At 45.4% G+C, this 17305-nt stretch overlaps 1 protein-coding gene across 6 annotated transcripts in view; it reads right to left on the bottom strand.

The window, feature by feature from the left end:
* LOC135905979 (dual oxidase maturation factor 1-like) overlaps positions 1-17305 on the bottom strand; it is a 248988-nt gene that overhangs the window by 51454 nt on the left and 180229 nt on the right. For all 6 annotated transcript variants that reach the window (XM_065437131.2, XM_065437128.2, XM_065437127.2 and 3 more), the window contains one exon: positions 11464-11814. In XM_065437131.2, coding sequence (XP_065293203.1) covers positions 11464-11753 — 290 coding nt within the window. In that variant the 5' untranslated portion in view covers positions 11754-11814. The remainder of the gene's footprint in view (positions 1-11463; positions 11815-17305) is intronic.

Below are 17305 nucleotides of genomic sequence, written 5' to 3'. Positions count from 1 at the left end.
ATACAACATCCTTGGAAACTGGCCTACGCGACGATCAGCGCGATCTGCTGTGAAGGCGCTGCTGCGGTACTTAAAAGACACGGGACTTTCTGACAAATTGTGACGGCACATTGTGTGAGGTAGGATTAAACGGTGACACTGCGCAACACAACGAACGCCTTCTCAGACTGCGTGATAGTGCCCACAGAAACAGTTCGTGTGTATCGTTTGTACGCGTGTTTGTGCACGTATTTTTCTTTTTTTAATTTTTTATCCTTTTCTCTCTCTCACCTATCGCATCCCTTTGTCCCTCCCTCAGTACAGGGTAGCCAACCTGAGATAATCTCTGCTTAACCTCCCTGTCTTTTCCTTGTCTTTCCCTCTCTCTCTCTCTGTTCTTGAGTTTGATAGAATTTTTAGGAATGCGTTTACCTAAAAAACCATTGCTCTAAAGTAGTAAAAAGCTTTGCATTTGCAGTGCAACACATGCTCGCCGAGCTGGGCATTTACTCACCGTGCATGATGCGCAGCTCGCAGCATGCGCATGCGTGATTTGTCGTTCACGTCACACGGGGGAACATTATGAGAACTTTGCAGTTTCAAGTAGACACGCACCGCTATGACAGCTGTCATCATTCCGCCCAATTGTACAGACTCTGCTCTCGCGAAATTGTGGCTCGATCATGCAGATTCAATGCCGTCATATTTTCTGCGCTCACGGAAACGAGCGTCGCGAATACACTTATTTAGAGTTGAGTAAGCGTGATCGAGTTGATGAAAATAATGATGAGGCACCAATGCAATTTAACTTCTTTTTCACCTAGACGAAATTTGTAATTTTGTTCGTAGTGTCATAAATCCCAACTTCACCATATTAATAGGAAGTTATACTAGGAGAATGCCAGCAAACTTGAAATTCGAAAAAAAATCGAGAAGCAGACACAGACAAAGTGACAGGAAGGTGCTTCTCGATTTCTTTCTACTTTCAAGTTTGCTGGCATTCTCCTAGTATAACCATTACCAACTAGCCTAACAAGCCGCTCTCATAATAGGTAGGTAACTAGATATCTCGCTGTACCTTAAGCAAGAGTTCAACGTAAGAATGGTTATCGAAAAAGACGTCACTGCATTCTTCGGAGCATCAACCGTTTATTGATGAGGCGTAGTGCCTTTCATGCGTATTGTTCTCTTTTATCACGCTTGCTATGCAAGCGCTGAACTTTTACTACATATTTCGGCGTTTTTAACAAACATAGAAACTTGGACTTGAGGTTTATTTTTCATTTCGTTTACATCCTTCCAGAACATTCCTTGGAATCAACCACGTCATAGCACAAATGCAATGGCAAAACCATCGGCCCGTAAAAAGGTGCTAAGCCTAAAGTTTTCAATACCAGAAGCCCATTTTGGTACGATGTATTTTTGTACCTCTAGCATCTCCTTTCAATTGTCCAAGTCAGAATGGAATGTGGCATAGTGAGGGCGCACTCGGCAAAAATTTTCAATGCCCAAGAACTGAACAGGCAGCGGCGCAAAAAGACGCGGACGAAGACGAGGCGAGAAAGACGGGCGCTGAACTTTAAACATTTTTGTGAATGATTCACGAATCAGTGCTCCATTCATGAGTTTACCACTAGTTTCATCATCATCATCATCCTGGTTACGCCCACTGCAGTGCAAAGGCCTCTCCCCTATTTCTCCAACAACCCCGGTCATGTACTAATTGTGGCCACGCCGTCCCTGCAAACTTCTTAATCTCATCCGCCCACCTAACTTTCTGCCGCCCCCTGCTACGCTTCCCTTCCCTTGGGATCCAGTCCGTAACCCTTAATGACCATCGGTTATCTTCCCTCCTCATTACATGTCCTGCCCATGCCCATTTCTTTTTCTTGATTTCAACTAAGATGTCATTAACTCGCGTTTGTTCCCTGACCCAATCTGCTCTTTTCTTATCCCTTAACGTTACATCTATCATTCTTCTTTCCATAGCTAGTTGCGTCCTCCTCAATTTGAGTAGAACTCGTTTCGTAAGCCTCCAGGTTTCTGCCCCGTAGGTTAGTACTGGTAAGACACAGCTATTATATACTTTTCTCTTGAGGGATAATGGCAACCTGCTGTTCATGATCTGGGAATGCCTGCCAAACGCACCCCAGCCCATTCTTATTCTCCTAATTATTTCCGTCTCATGTTCCGGATCCGCCGTCACTACCTGCCCCAAGTAGGTGTATTCCCTTACGACTTCCAGTGCCTCGCTGCCTATTGTAAATTGCTGTTCTCTTCCGAGACTGTTAAACATTACTTTAGTTTTCTGCAGATTAATTTTCAGACCCACTCTTCTGCTTTGCCTCTCCAGGTCAGTGAGCATGCATTGCAATTGGTCCCCTGAGTTACTAAGCAAGGTAATATCATCAGAAATTCGCAAGTTACTAAGGTACTCTCCATTAACTTTTATCCCCAATTCTTCCCAATCCAGGTCTCTAAATACCTCCTGTAAACATGCTGTGAATAGCATTGGAGAGATCGTATCTCCCTGCCTGACGCCTTTCTTTATTGGGATTTTGTTGCTTGCTTTATGGAGGACTACGGTGGCTGTGGAGCCGCTATAGATATCTTTCAGTATTTTTACATACGGCTCGTCTACACCCTGATTCCGTAATGCCTCCATGACTGCTGAGGTTTCGACAGAATCAAACGTTTTCTCGTAATCAATGAAAGCTATATATAAGGGTTGGTTATATTCCGCACATTTCTCTATTACCTGATTGATAGTGTGAATATGGTCTATTGTTGAGTAGCCTTTAAGGAATCCTGCCTGGTCCTTTGCTTGACAGAAGTCTTAGGTGTTCCTGATTCTATTTGCGATTTCCATAGTAAATAGTTTGTAGGCAATGGACAGTAAGCTGATCGGTCTATAATTTTTCAAGTCTTTGGCGTCTCCTTTCTTATGAATTAGGAATATGTTAGCGTTTTTCCAAGATTCCGGTACGCTCGAGGTCATGAGGCATTGCGTATACAGGGTGGCCAGTTTCTCTAGAACAATCTGTCCACCATCCTTCAACAAATCTGCTGTTACCTGATCCTCCCCAGCTGCCTTCCCCCTTTGCATATCTCCCAAGGCTTTCTTTACTTCTTCCGGCGTTACCTTTGGGACTTCGAATTCCTCTAGACTATTTTCCCTTCCATTATCGTCGTGGGTGCCACTGGTACTGTATAAATCTCTATAGAACTCTTCAGCCACTTGAACTATCTCATCCATAATAGTAATTATATTGCCGGCTTTGTCTCTTAACGCATACATCTGATTCTTGCCGATTCCTAGTTTCTTCTTCACTGCCTTTAGGCTTCCTTCCTAGGAATACAATTAGTTTATGCCACCTCGTCTCTGTCCACTTGTTTTCTTATTTTCGTCTTTTTTTTCTTTTTTACGATGCTACCTTTTCCACAAACGCGCCCAATTTGTCACATTATAGTCCGTTCATTTTCTGCCAAACAGCTCGTGTAATTCTCCAGTGTGGACGAATATTGAAGCTGTAGCATTAAATTTCTTTTTTCGTCAACTATACCAGAAAGCTCTTGTGCAATAAACCAGTTACTTTCTATCTTTTGGCTTGGTGATCCAAATAGTGTGGCAGCAGCATGTCTGCTTATGCAAAATTCACTCATCAGTATTCCAGAATAAAATAATTGATTTTTCTTTCTTTCATTTCAGTTAAAAAATTAAATTAAATTATGGGGTTTTACGTGCCAAAACCACTTTCTGATTATGAGGCACGCCGTAGTGGAGGACTCCGCAAATTTCGACCTGGGGTTCTTTAACGTGCACCTAAATCTAAGTACACGGGTGTTTTCGCATTTCGCCCCCATCGAAATGCGGCCGCCGGGGCCGAGATTCGATCGCGCGAGCTCGTGCTCAGCAGCCCAACACCATAGCCACTGAGCAACCGCGGCGTGTCATTGCAGTTAAGGTGGACACAGCAAACCTGCCGTGCACTTCATCCTTGTACCACCCAAAAATGCAATATTACTTGCCGGAAGGAGCAATACCCGAAGACATTTCGGTACCACATGGTTCTATTTTGTTGCTAGGCACATCACAGATCTTCTTTATTGCGTACTCCGACATAGTTAGCCGATCATTGGTATACAATGGTGAACTGCGGAACACTATGCAATTACACTTGCTCATTATTTTTCTATTGATGTGACTCATTTATCTGTTTAGACTGCGTTTTGACTTCTTTCTTGAGCTCCAGTGACATCTAACATATTCAAATAAGTTCTGATACTCTTTTATGTTGGCATCAGCTATCACGTAGATTTAATTGCCAGCCACTTTATTTCGCTTCTTTTTCAACTTTTCTTGCTTCAGATACAATACATAACAAGTAACGTGCAAAGTAATGTGAACGTACCACGTAGAACAGGACGACTCTGCAGCAAGTGGAATGAAGAACACTTTTGCACTAAACGAGTGAATCTATAATAATGAATGATAATGAATGTAGCAGATTCGTTTTCATTGGAAAGCACAGATCGATAATATAAAGAAAAACTGATAAAATTGTTGTAATTATGATTGCTTGTCAATGGGGTGGTGTGCAATGAAATTACAGAAGGCAGTATTTTTTGCTGGCAATAGCTGTAAATATGGCGGCCTTTAATTGCAGTATCATTGAATGAAATAAGAGGGTAAATAAATAACAGGGTAACTTCCTATAAAGGTGACGGCGTGTTGTTGCGGTGTCGTGGAATGAAATTACAGACGCCTGTATTTTTTCCTGGTAGTTACTGCAAATATGACGGCGCGTTATCGCAGGTCTGTAGAACGGCATTAAAGATGGTGCATACTTTGCTGAAAGTAGTTGGCAGACGATGCTGTCGAGAGAAATCCAGTAAGAACAGCGTCGATTGTTTGAGCGTATGGGCCACGTCCCGCGTTCGCTTCGCATGGCGTTGCGAGCGCTTCTGGCCCACAATAGTTCAGGCCAAAATTAGCGGAACACGAGCTGTTTGCCTGATGCAGTCGATGTTGCCTTCTCATTTAATAGTTGGATGTTTCTTGTTTCAAATGGATTGCATTGCATTGCCATACAGGTTCAATTGACGTCACACGGTCATTCTTACGAATTCCATGACCTGAGAGATCGCTGATATGATGCTCCTTCGAGCACGGGATCGCTCATAATTTTAAAGTGGCTCTTTGTTTCTTCATATATTAGGTAGCAGCTGTAACTGACATATCGGTCTGTTAAAAGCGCTATAAGCAAAACTGAAAGCTGCGTCCAGTAAGGTATGCACAGGAGGCGGTCATACGAGGCTCAGGGGCCCAACCCCGCGCAGGAAGAAGTTTAGGGCGTTATTAGCAGTATTCAGGAAATGGCTCTCGCGAGCAAAGCTAGGGCCCTATAACGTAAAACCATTCCAATGTGTTCTTATTCCAATCTCCTGGCATCAAATTTGCGTAACCGCCGACGCAAGCATCGGGCGGTCACCCGCCGGGTTCTCTGAACAGACCAATCAAACGCTCTCCTCGTTCATAGGAAGTCACTTTTGTTTGCTTGAAAAACGAATAACATTGCCTACACTGAGCGGCTTGTCTCATCTAATTGGCTCACAAGAGGCGAGGAGCCCGCTCAAGTGGAAAAGGATTCAATAGGGCCAAGCCACTGCACTGAAAATCGATAACCGGATGAAGAGGGTGGTGCCAGCGTCTGCGATTGGTCCGCTTTCCCTTGCTCAGGTTGCGGTGGCTCGTCGACAATCGCGGCGGCATGCAAAGGAAGCATAAGAATGACGCTAAAACGGATCCTCAGCAAAGGAGAGTTGGCAGAACGAGGTCGTAAACGGGCCGAAAGTGCTCGAAAATGTTACACGGCCACGTAAAAAGCTTTATTACACGCAAATAAACCCATGCTCTTCGACAGGTGCGAGTAGCCAGTGCCTGAGCGATCAGCGGCAGCCATCTTTTATTCCTTTCGGAACGGGGCAGCCTGCGGCTATTCAGAAGAAAATTCAGTTTTGTTCGGCATATTAATGCATCTTCATCGCGTACACGTCACTTTGACGCGGTGAGTGTTTGCGTATTTGTGACGTCGTGTGAGAGGCAGGTGAAGTGGGCGCAGCCTGAAATATTTTGACCAATGGTCGAGGGCTAATGGCGAAGAGGCGTCGAATCAGAAATAACTATTTTTCCTTTGTTCGGTCAAATCATGCATAATCCATGTGTACACGTTATAACAGATGGGGAGCTATCGAGGTTTACATGACGTCGCGTGACAGACAGGTGAAAAGGCGGTGGTCCAAAAAGTTTTTGGCCAATCGCGGAGGGCTGATTGCAAAATTGGAATAGAAAAGTTTGGAATAATTTTACGTTATAGCGCCCCTAGTTTACATATCGGGGACCGGCCGGTGTCGCGTGCGGACATCCGCCACGTCGTGACGCGGCAAGCTCATCACGCCAACAAATGCGAGCCGGCGCTGGGCAAGCGACGCATTGCTTTCACAGCCGGGCAAACTGGTCGGGGCCAAGCAGGTCGCGCCTGTGTGGAAAGAATCAGCCCACATCGCAGTGACATCAGAAACATCTCCTCTGTCGCATTTGCTTTCCAGGCTCTGTCACCAAACAGATAATTCTCTTTTACGCGCAAAATCGCAGCTCCCGACCTCGCTTATCTTTGCTGTAGTCTTGGCAGCAGCGGCAGTGCTCGCGCATCTGCTCACGCATTCCTTTCCACTTCTACAGGCCATCTTGTCAAGCAAGTTCTTCTCAGAAGACCATCCGATTTCGGCTGGCTCGACTGCACGTGCCATCAAGGAAGCTATCTTGTCAAGCAGCATCTTCACAGAAGACCACCAGGCGGTGCTCGGTTCTCCCGGCATCGCTACATAAAGGCCACCTTCGTCTGCTGTCGACCAGTCTTGGCAGCAGCGGCAGTGCTCGCGCATCTGCTCACGCATTCCTTTCCACTTCTACAGGTTGGTTACGACAGCATCTGTCGTTTTTATTATTCTCCTGCTACTGTCAATGCCGCCAAGAACTGTTTTTATGCTACTTGTATCTTTGCATTAGGTTATTCAGTGTTTTTTTTTGTGTTGTTAGTCATGCCCACCTGTGCTGAGCACGCTAAGAGAATCGACGAACTGGAAACAAGACTTCTTAATCAATCGGATCATATGACTGATCGCATTGTTGAGAAGATTTCTGTTAACATGAAGACATCTGGCGTTGACGTGCTGGAGCTAAAGAAGCACGTGGACAGCCTTGAGTCCAGTCTTAAGTTTCTGAACGATCTGGTTGGCAAGCTGCACGGTGAAAAGGCCTCACTCGTGGCAGAAAACAAAGCCCTCAAAATGGAAAACTGTTCACTTTCCCGCAGGGTCTCCGAACTTGACCAGTACTCTCGCATTAACAACATCGAGATCAGGGGTATCCCTTGTACACAGGGCGAGGACTGTGTTGCAGTTTTGGAGACAGTGGGCAGGAAAATTGGTTGTCCCGTGACTTCTGCTGATATCGATGTTGTTCATCGAGTCGCTACTAAAGATAAGGGTAAGAAAAACTTAATTGCAAGATTCTGTTCTCGAACTAAAAAGAATGAGTTTATCGGCAAGGCACGAAAGGCAAGGCTCTGCCTGAATGAGATCGGCAAGTATGACAACAACTTTCCCATATTTGTGAATGACCACTTGTCACCACAAAATAAGGCACTTTTTTCCAAAGCACTAGTGCTAAAGAAAGCCAATAACTGGAAGCACCTGTGGACGGATAATTGTCAGATTAAGGCCAGAAAGACAAATGAAAGCCGTGTTTGTCGCATTGCTGACGAGTACGACCTTTCTGTTTTCAACTAACTGCCTGTATTCTGACTCTTAATATCATTACCATCCACCATGGATTCTTACCTGTCAGCATCTGCGCTGAATAAATTCATGTCACGCGTCTACCATTTGATTATTCACTTCAATGCTAGAAGTCTCCGCAAGCATTTTGATGATTTTGGGAACCTGTTTTCGACACTTAACAATACCTTTTCAATAATATGTGTGTCTGAAACCTGGCTTAGTAATGATGACAAGGACCTATTCTGCTTTAACTCATACACTTCTGAGTATTCTCACAGAGAAATTAGTAATCACGGTGGTTCAGCTATATTTGTCTCGTCTAACATTCCATATAAACGACGGCCAGATTTGGAGTTGAATATTACTAACTGTGAATCTGTGTTTGTTGAATTTGATTCCCCCGTCTTCAGTATAGGCAACAAGAACTTAGTGTTTGGCTGCATTTATCGCTCACCTTCTTCTTCAGTTACTCACTTCTGTAGTGCGCTTGATCTAACCTTTGAAAATATGTCACACGCTAATTGTAATGCAATAATCATGGGCGATATCAACATTAACCTCTTAGATACCAATTCATCGAATTCTTCTAGTTATTCAAGCATCTTCCACAGTTTTGGATATGAATGTTTAATTTCTCTCCCTACTCGTTGTCCTAACGTTGCTGATGGTACCTTAATTGATCATGCATTATCGAACTTAACATATCCACCTGAGGTTGGAATTGTTACCATCGATATTACAGATCACTATCCTATCGTTCTACGCCTGCGCAATCACTCAGCCTTATCTAACACGTCATTCTACAGAGTTGTACTTGACAAAGAGATGTTCCTTGCAAGCGTAACTGAAACTGACTGGTCAGAAGTTATGTCATCTAATGAACCTCAAAAATCTTTTTCGCAGTTTTTAACCACACTTTCATCGCATTTCAACTCCCACTCTCATAAAATAAAATGCAGAAAAAAGGTTCATTGCCACAAAATCCATGGCTTACAGATAGCCTTCTGAAAGCTATGCGGTCTCGTGAAAATTTATATAAAAAAACAAAGAAGCAACCTTTCAATACTAAACTACTTGCCCGTTACAAAAAATTTTCTAACTCTCTTTCTGCAAAGCTTAGAAGTGCGAAGAGGAATTATAACGAACAAAAAATTATAGAATGTGGTAATAACATTAGGAAAAAGTGGGAAATCGTCAACACCTTTTTAAACCATAACTCTCAGAAAGTCATTTCGAGAATCGTTCACAATGACATGGAATACATTAATCCGCTTGATATTGCAAATGCATTTTGTGATGTTTTCTTCAATAACACTTCTGATTCTGATTCATGCTGCAACATGTCCTTTAAACGCTTACCTCACTCATTTTTCCTTTTTCCAACAACACCTGATGAAGTAATTTTAGTAATTAAAACCCTTAAAGCCACTAGTGCTGGCCTGGATAATAATAATGCTTACCACATTAAAATGATCGCGGAACATATCGCTAACGTCCTCTCAGCTATTATTAACCTGATTTTTAAAACCGGTATTTTTCCACGTGAACTCAAACGTGGTCGAGTCATTCCCGTTTTCAAAAAACGTGATCGCACGCTTACACGGGATTATAGACCCATTTGCGTCCTTCCATTTTTTAATAATGTTATTGAAAAACTTATCGAAAAACGTTTAACAAAATATTTAGACAAATTTAGCATTCTTTCCCCCTTTCAGTTCGGCTTTCGTTCAGGCTTTTGAACTAATCTGGCACTTATATCTCTTACTGAATATCTGAAAAAAGCAATTGATGATGGTAAATTTGCAGCTTCGATATTCGTTGACCTATCCAAGGCATTCGACTCAATTAATCACACAATTCTTTGTGCTAAACTTGAAGCCATCGGAATAACTGGTCCGCCTCTACTTTTAATCCGCAGTTACTTACAAGATAGAAGACAAGTCGTTAATATTTCTGGGTACTACTCTAAAGAAGCTACAACTAACATTGGTGTACCACAGGGGTCCATATAAGGTCCTCTACTTTTCCTAATTTATATTAATGATCTGTCCAGTTGCCTCTCCTCATCGAAGTGTATTCTGTATGCAGATGATACTACTATATATAGCTCTAACAACTGTATATCAACGCTAACACGCGAGCTCAATGAAGATCTCGTGAAAATTTCCACATGGTGTGAACTTAACAAGCTACAGATTAACCATAATACGACCAATCTTGTCGTTTTTGCCTCACATCAGCGATCGCCTGAGCTCCTTCAGTCTATTTCAATCAACAATCACCTAATCAATGCAGTTGATCATTGCACCTATTTAGGTGCAGAATTTGACCGCCATCTCAAATTTCAGCTTCACATTGCTAATGTTAAAAAGAAAATGGCATACGGGATACGCGTTTTAATCAAAGCACGACCATATTTATCATTTTCTACTCTCATGTCGCTTTATTATGCTTTTGTTCATTCTCATATTAACTATAACATTGAATCATGGGGAAACACTTATAACAGTCACCTAACTTCGTTGCAAGTCATTCAGAATCGAGCTATTCGGCTAATAACATTTTCACCTCGTAGCATTCGCGCAACTCGGCTGTTACATGCACATAATATTTTGAATGTGACTGACCTTGTTAAATATAACCTGGCCATATTTATCTTTAGGGCATTAAACAATAATATTCCAGTAACCATCATACCGAAGACATCCCTTACTAATACTAATAATACTAGATTTGCTGAAGATATTAACTTCATTTTACCCTTAGTTCGCACCAACTATGGTAAGCAATCACTACACTTTTCAGCTTTATCTCTGTGGAATACATTACCATTCCCTTTAAAATTGTTCAACGCTCACAGATTTCGTACAGAACTTAAGCCTTTTCTTTTAGTTTCCTGTGAATTTCCCATTTGAGTATAGTATGAGTTGTACTATTAACTTTCTCTTTGTCTCTTGATTTCCTTCCCGCATATATACGTGTATATATGTATATATATATATATATATATATATATATATATATATATATATATATATATATATATATATATATATATATATATATATATATTTTACTTTCTTTCGTTTAGCTATTTTTTGTAGTTTCACCTTTCGTTGACTAAGTCGAAGCCTGGTTTTTTGTTTAATACGTACATATGCTGCTTTTCTGTTCATTTCTACCTTGTCTCTTGTAACCTTTATTCGTAAATTTTTCATGTTGCCATTGTTGTATGTATTATTAATTCTAGTCATCATGGACAGGAAGTCCCATTTCAGTTTCTAACTACGGGACCTCCTTCTGTATATACATATGTTGTAATTATCCTCATTTTGTCATGAATGAAACTGATTCTGATTCTGAATTAACCAGAAAGCTTATCCCGTCCAAAATTCCATAATTTACCGACGCCCCTACAGACTCTCAGCGAGTATAGTTGCGTCACATTTATGTTGTTGCCCGATTTCTTTGCTAGTTTGAGGAATGTATTTCGCTTTTCTAATCCAAGTCCACTACACCTCAACATGCTTAGCACGTGCAGAGCATGATCCTATCATTCCAGGATTGGCGCGCAGCGCCATCAGCTCGTTCTATCGTTTCTTGCTTGGAAGTGTGGAACGATGTTCTTGTTGCATGACTCACCGATAGTAGGTGTGCGTCCGGCCCTGACCGACGTGCCAGCGCGATCCGTGCACGCTGATCAGTATGGAAGCGCCCACGAAGAGGCTGAAGACCACGGTGACCACGGTGACCGCGCGCTCCTTGCGTATTCCCGGCACAATGGCGAGGAATGCCGCGAGGAGCGTGAAGAAGGCCAGGTACACGAGCACCTCGGCGCGGTCGGCGCTCACCGCGGTGCGGTTGTCGCTGGTGTACAGCGTCGGTCCGCCGTTCTCGCGGAACGCGTCGAACCATCCCGTGGTGCTGAGCATGGCCAGCTGAGGTCGGCTGTCTTCGCCACGTGACAACGCAGCAGCCTGGACACGAGCAGTCCTGCGAATCCCCGAAGGAGGACCGTGTAACTTCCACGCAAAAGGTTAATGAGCGGTAAAACAAGTCGGACATTTCGTTGTGCTTCTTTCTAATCGAGCCTTCACTTAGCTGAATTAGGAAAGAACAGCGCCAACTAAGCCGACCACGACAGGGAGAACGACAATGGTCCTGTGTCGTTCGCCCTCTCGTGGTCGTCTTAGTTGGTGCTGTTCATTCCTAATTCAAGTATGCACCATCTAGACCAAATAAATGTCGTTCTGAACCTTCACTTGCTGCTAAGTAATCCTTGCTAAGCCCCGCAGGAGCAATCGTAAGTTGTGGCTTCTTGAGAAAACCATTTATGCGCAGCACACAAGGAGTTTAATTGCGCTTTGGAATAAGTGCATTTGGCCATAGTTCGCCGCCGCACGGGGTACGTGATCATATATATATATATATATATATATATATATATATCAGACGAAGGTTTTCGCGCCAGACCAGAGGGTGTACCATTCAAGAAAGAAAATAAAGACAAACGTTATGACACACATTAATACTGACGTTTCGGCCGGAGGACCGGCCTTCGTCGGAGTGTGCGTATATATATTGTTGCAATTCACAAGCAGAGCAGGAACCGATAAAAAAGGGCAGGAGAATTCAATTGCAAGCAAACTGAAAAGCGATCAGGCAGGGACCTCTTCCGCAATGCGCGAGATCTTTGTCTTCCTCTACGTGCCGCGTACTGGATGTGGCATTTGCCTCACTCCAAAGAGAGCATCGTCCCGATGCTCACCTAGCGTCAGGAAGATGTGTCCGACGAGGTGTGGGCACTTCATTCCGAGCAATAGGGCTGCATGCGCACAATGTGCACAACTTCTGGTGGACGTTGCCTCGCCATGGGGGAAGCAGAACTGTAAGGGATGACCTCATAGTTCAGGTCGCAGAGGCGCCGTAAAACCTTGTACGAACCAAAGTACCACCTGAGTAGCTTTTTTGAAAGCCCTCGCCGACGGGTGGGACTAATAATAATAATAATAATATTTGGGGTTTTACGTGCCAAAACCACTTTCTGATTATGAGGCACGCCGTAGTGGAGGACTCCGGAAATTTTGACCACCTGGGGTTCTTTAACGTGCACCTAAATCTAAGTACACGGGTGTTTTCGCATTTCGCCCCCAACGAAATGTGGCCGCCGTGGCCGGGATTCGATCCCGCGACCTCGTGCTCAGCAGCCCAACACCATAGCCACTGAGCCACCACGGCGGGTCGCGGGTGGGACTCCAGACCCCCACTTTGTCACATGGCTTATATGTGATGCAGCGGCGCCATAGAATGTAGCATCGAGCGTCGTAGTCCTGTTGTCGGGCGATTTTGACGCAGGCGAGTTGTCTTGCTTCTTCAGCACGTTGAGCGAAATATTCAGCGACCATGCCTATGTCACAGCAGTCATGTGGCAACATCGTATCAAGCATTATCGTCACTTCATCAGCCATGAAGAAGGCTAAATGGTGTCATTCGCATTGTTTCCTGTTGAGCAGTGTTGTAAGCGAATGTGATGTACGGTAGAATGTCATCCCAATTTTTGTGCTCCACGTCTACATACATACTCAGCATGTCGCCGACAGTATTGTTCAAGCGTTCTGTTACGTGATAGGCTGATAGGTGAGCCGTGCCGCTGAGGCTAGACACTGCCTTTAGAAGTGTAGCCGTAAAGGCAGTTCCTCTGTTCGTTATTATCACCACTGGTACACCCTGCCTCAGAACCACGTTTTTAATAAAGAATCGCGCTGCTTGCACTGCGGTGCCGCTTGGAAGGGCCTTGATTTCTGCATAGCGTGTCAGGTAATCGGTGGGAACTATTACCTACATATTGCCAGTATTGCAAGTCGGGAATGGTCCGAGAAGGTCCATCCCAATTTGGGCAAATGGGGGCGTAGGCATTTGGACTGGTTGTAGTAGCGCAGCTGGTTTCATCTATGATGGTTTGCATCGCTGACAATCGAGGCACGTGCGCACGTAATGTTTCACAACGGTGGCAATCCTTGGCCAGTAATATTTCTCTTTGACTCGGGCAAGCGTGCGCGTGTAGCCGAGGTGGCCAGATGTCGGTTCATCGTGGCAGGCTTGCAAGACCTCATGACAGAGGCACGTTGGGACGACAAGTAGGCGGCTGCTTCCGCTTGCAGAGAAGTTCTTCTTGTAAAGAACATTATTACGGAAGAAGAATGGTGGCAAGCTCCTTGCAAATGTTTTGGGCGCGCTTGTGATCCGGCCTTCTAAAGATTCCATAAGCGGACTCAGTTCGCTGTCTTCCCGCTGCTGACGAGCAATCGTGGTCGTGTCCAGAACACCTACAAAAGCCATGCCTTCGTCATCTTCTGTGACTTCCTGCTCAATCGGTGACCTTGAAAGGTAGTCGGCCGTCGGAGTGCTTTCGTCCGGACTTGTACACCACTGTTATATCGAATTCTTGAAGCCTTAGGCTCTAACGCGCTAGTCGACCGGACAGGTCCTTTAAGTTCGTCAGCCAGCAAAGTGAGTGATGATGGCTGACAACACTGAAGGAACGGCCATAGATATACGGGCGAAACTTCAAAACTTCCCATACCACCACAAGGCATTCCTATTCTGTGGTTAAGTAATTAGACAGAGCACGTGAGGGCGTCCTGCTTGCATTTGCAACGACTATCTCGGCTGAATCTTGCCACTGCACGAGCACAGCACCTAGGCTTACGTTGCTAGTGTCCATATGAATTATGGTAGGAGCGTCTTCGTCAGGGTGAGCCAGTACAGGAGGCGTTTGTAGGCGCTGTCGGAGATCATTAAACGCTGCTTGTTCTTCATTGCCCCATACGAAGCCAACGTCTTCTCCTGTAAGGCACGGTAACGGTGCACCTATATGTGAAATATTGGCTATAAATGTTCGGTAATACGAGCAGAGACCTGGGAAACGCCTCACTGCCTTCTTATCCGTTCGCGTTGGAAACATGGCGACGGCCATGATCTTTTCGGGGTCGGGGCGGACGCCTTGATGACTCAGCATGACATAAGAACTGTAGTTCCTCGAAACCAAAGCGACATTTGTCTGCTTACAGTGTTAAGGCGGCGTAATGGATCATTTGTAGAACCGCCAGCACCCATCTGCGGTGTTCCTCGAACGTTTCCAAAAAAAAAACTAAGATGACCTCGAGGTATACGAGGTATGTCTGCCACTACAGGCATGACAGAACCATATCCATGAGTCGCTGAAAAGTTGCTGGAGCTGAGCATAAACCGAAAGGCAGGACCTTGAATTCGTAAAGCCCATCAGGCGTTACGAAAGCAGCCTTTTCTCTGTCTCTCTCGTCTACCTTGATTTGCCAATAGTCATCTTTGAGGTCTATCGACGAGAAGTAGCGGGGACGCCTCAGCCTGTCGGAGAATCGTCGATACGCGGTAATGGGTATACGTCTTTCTTTGTCACCCGGTTCAACTTACAGTAGTCGACACAAAAACATAGATTGCCGTCTTTCTTTTTGACCATCACTACCGGCGATGATCACGGGCTTTTTGATGGTTGGATATCGTCGTCGTCGAGCATTTTCTTCCCTTGCTCTCAGATTGCTTCGCGTTCTTTTGGTGCTACACGGTACGGGTTTTGTCGGATTGGTCTCGCTGTCACCTCTGTGATAATCCGGTGCTTTATCAGTGGCATCGGACCAACTCTCGATGTCGACGAAAAGCAATCGCGAAATTCGTGAAGCAGGTGCACAAGGCGCTGCCTTTCCGCTAATGATAAGCTCGCGCACACGTCAAGAATATGCAATGGTGCCGAAGCGTCTTGCTCTCTTTGTTGTAATGCAAAGCATTCGCCGAATTCCGCAATCTCGTCGAGGTAAGCAACTGGTGCGCCTTTTGCAATGTGTCGTCGTTGCTTGCTGAAGTTTGTCAGCAGTAGTTCTATTCACCCTTGCACTACTTTGACGAGACTTCTGGGCATGGCAACACCTTGGGTGAGCAAAATCGTAAATATCTGCTCGGCAATAGCTCCCCCATCGTACTATGTCTCGCACCTGACGGAAACAAGACGGCAAGATAATGGTGGTACTGTCACGTCTTCTATGATGCGCAAAGACTTGCGTTGTAGTTTTGCAATTTCGTCCACAGAAAAGGTTAGTATACCATCTGGTATTTTGATGACGGCGACGTACTCGCGTAAGAAATCTATACCTAAGATAACATCTTTGCATCAGTACACATCTTTGACCCTTGCAGTACACTTACCAGTCGGTGTCAGTAGCTGGCCTCCAGCACCTGTAATGCACCCTGACCATTCCATTTTCACATTGTGAAGTCTGTCCGCTAGTTTTTGAGTTACGATTGAAAAGTCCACGCCAGTGTATACTAGTGCCGGCATGTCGCAGCCGTCAATTGATACAGTAAAATCGGCGCTAACAATCTTTTCTGTCGTCAAATCATCCGGCTGTATCGGCTTCTCGTTCGACGGCAATGGGGGATTTTCGGCAGTTCGACGTGTGGCAACCTTACCCCCTGATGTGACGGCCTTCAGTTTCTTCGGCGTGGGCTGGGAGACCGCCCACGGGCCATGTCGATGGGACAGCGTCTTACAGCTGGAAAACGATGTGCCGGAGAAGGGGAGCGCGACCGGTAACCGGGAGAATCGACTTGCTAGCCCGTTAAGTTCGCGTCGATGCTCAGTCGGCTGCCGTCAAAAGCATGACGAGAAGCAGTGGATGGGAACAATTGGTACCCTTCGACGCGATAAGGGAAATGACGGCACATGTGGCCCGCCTCCCCAAAGTGGAAGCGCAAAGGCCCGTAGTCAGCTGTGCGCCAGATGTCGGGTATGCGAAGCGGTGGTCGCGTCGGTTGTTCCCTGCGGTGGTAAGGTGATGCCGGGGCTGACTGCTGGTGATACTGCGACGTCGGCATCGGAGGTGGCGGTCGACGGACAACACCTGCGTAGCTGGGCTGCCACGTCTGGGAATTTGGCCTGGGAGCCGCAAACGCTTGCTTTATTTTTTGGCACAAAACTACAGCCACCGACGCAGCTGTGCATTCATTTGGCGTGGCAGTGCGCTTCTTAATTTCTTCCTGAACAATTTCGCGTATCAGCCGACGCAAGGAACCCTCGTCTGTGACCGTCACAGCTGCGGCGTTTGCCGGTCCAGTGCTGGTCAGGTGATCGTACTGGCGGCTGCGTAGGTGTAACGCGCGCTCAATGGCCGTCGATTCTTTAAGAAGTTCATCGGCGCTCGTTGGCGGGTCCCGCACAAGACGGACAAACAGCTGCACCTTTGCGCCGCGCATGACGTGGCTGAGTTTTTCCCCTGGGGCATATCGGGGTCTGCACGATCGACGACAAAGACGTGCCATCTCCCCAGCGAACATGGCAACAGTTTCATTCGGCTTCTGAATCCGTGATTCGAGACAACGCTGCGCGTGGTCTCGCCTTTCGGTGCTCCCGAACGTATGGAGGAACTGGCGGCGGAAGTCAGCCCAGCTTGGC

The sequence above is a fragment of the Dermacentor albipictus genome, chromosome 1 (assembly GCF_038994185.2).
Source record: "Dermacentor albipictus isolate Rhodes 1998 colony chromosome 1, USDA_Dalb.pri_finalv2, whole genome shotgun sequence".
NCBI lineage: Eukaryota > Metazoa > Arthropoda > Arachnida > Ixodida > Ixodidae > Dermacentor > Dermacentor albipictus.
The sequence above is the reverse complement of the archived record's forward strand: the minus strand, read 5'-3'. Positions and strand labels throughout refer to the sequence as shown.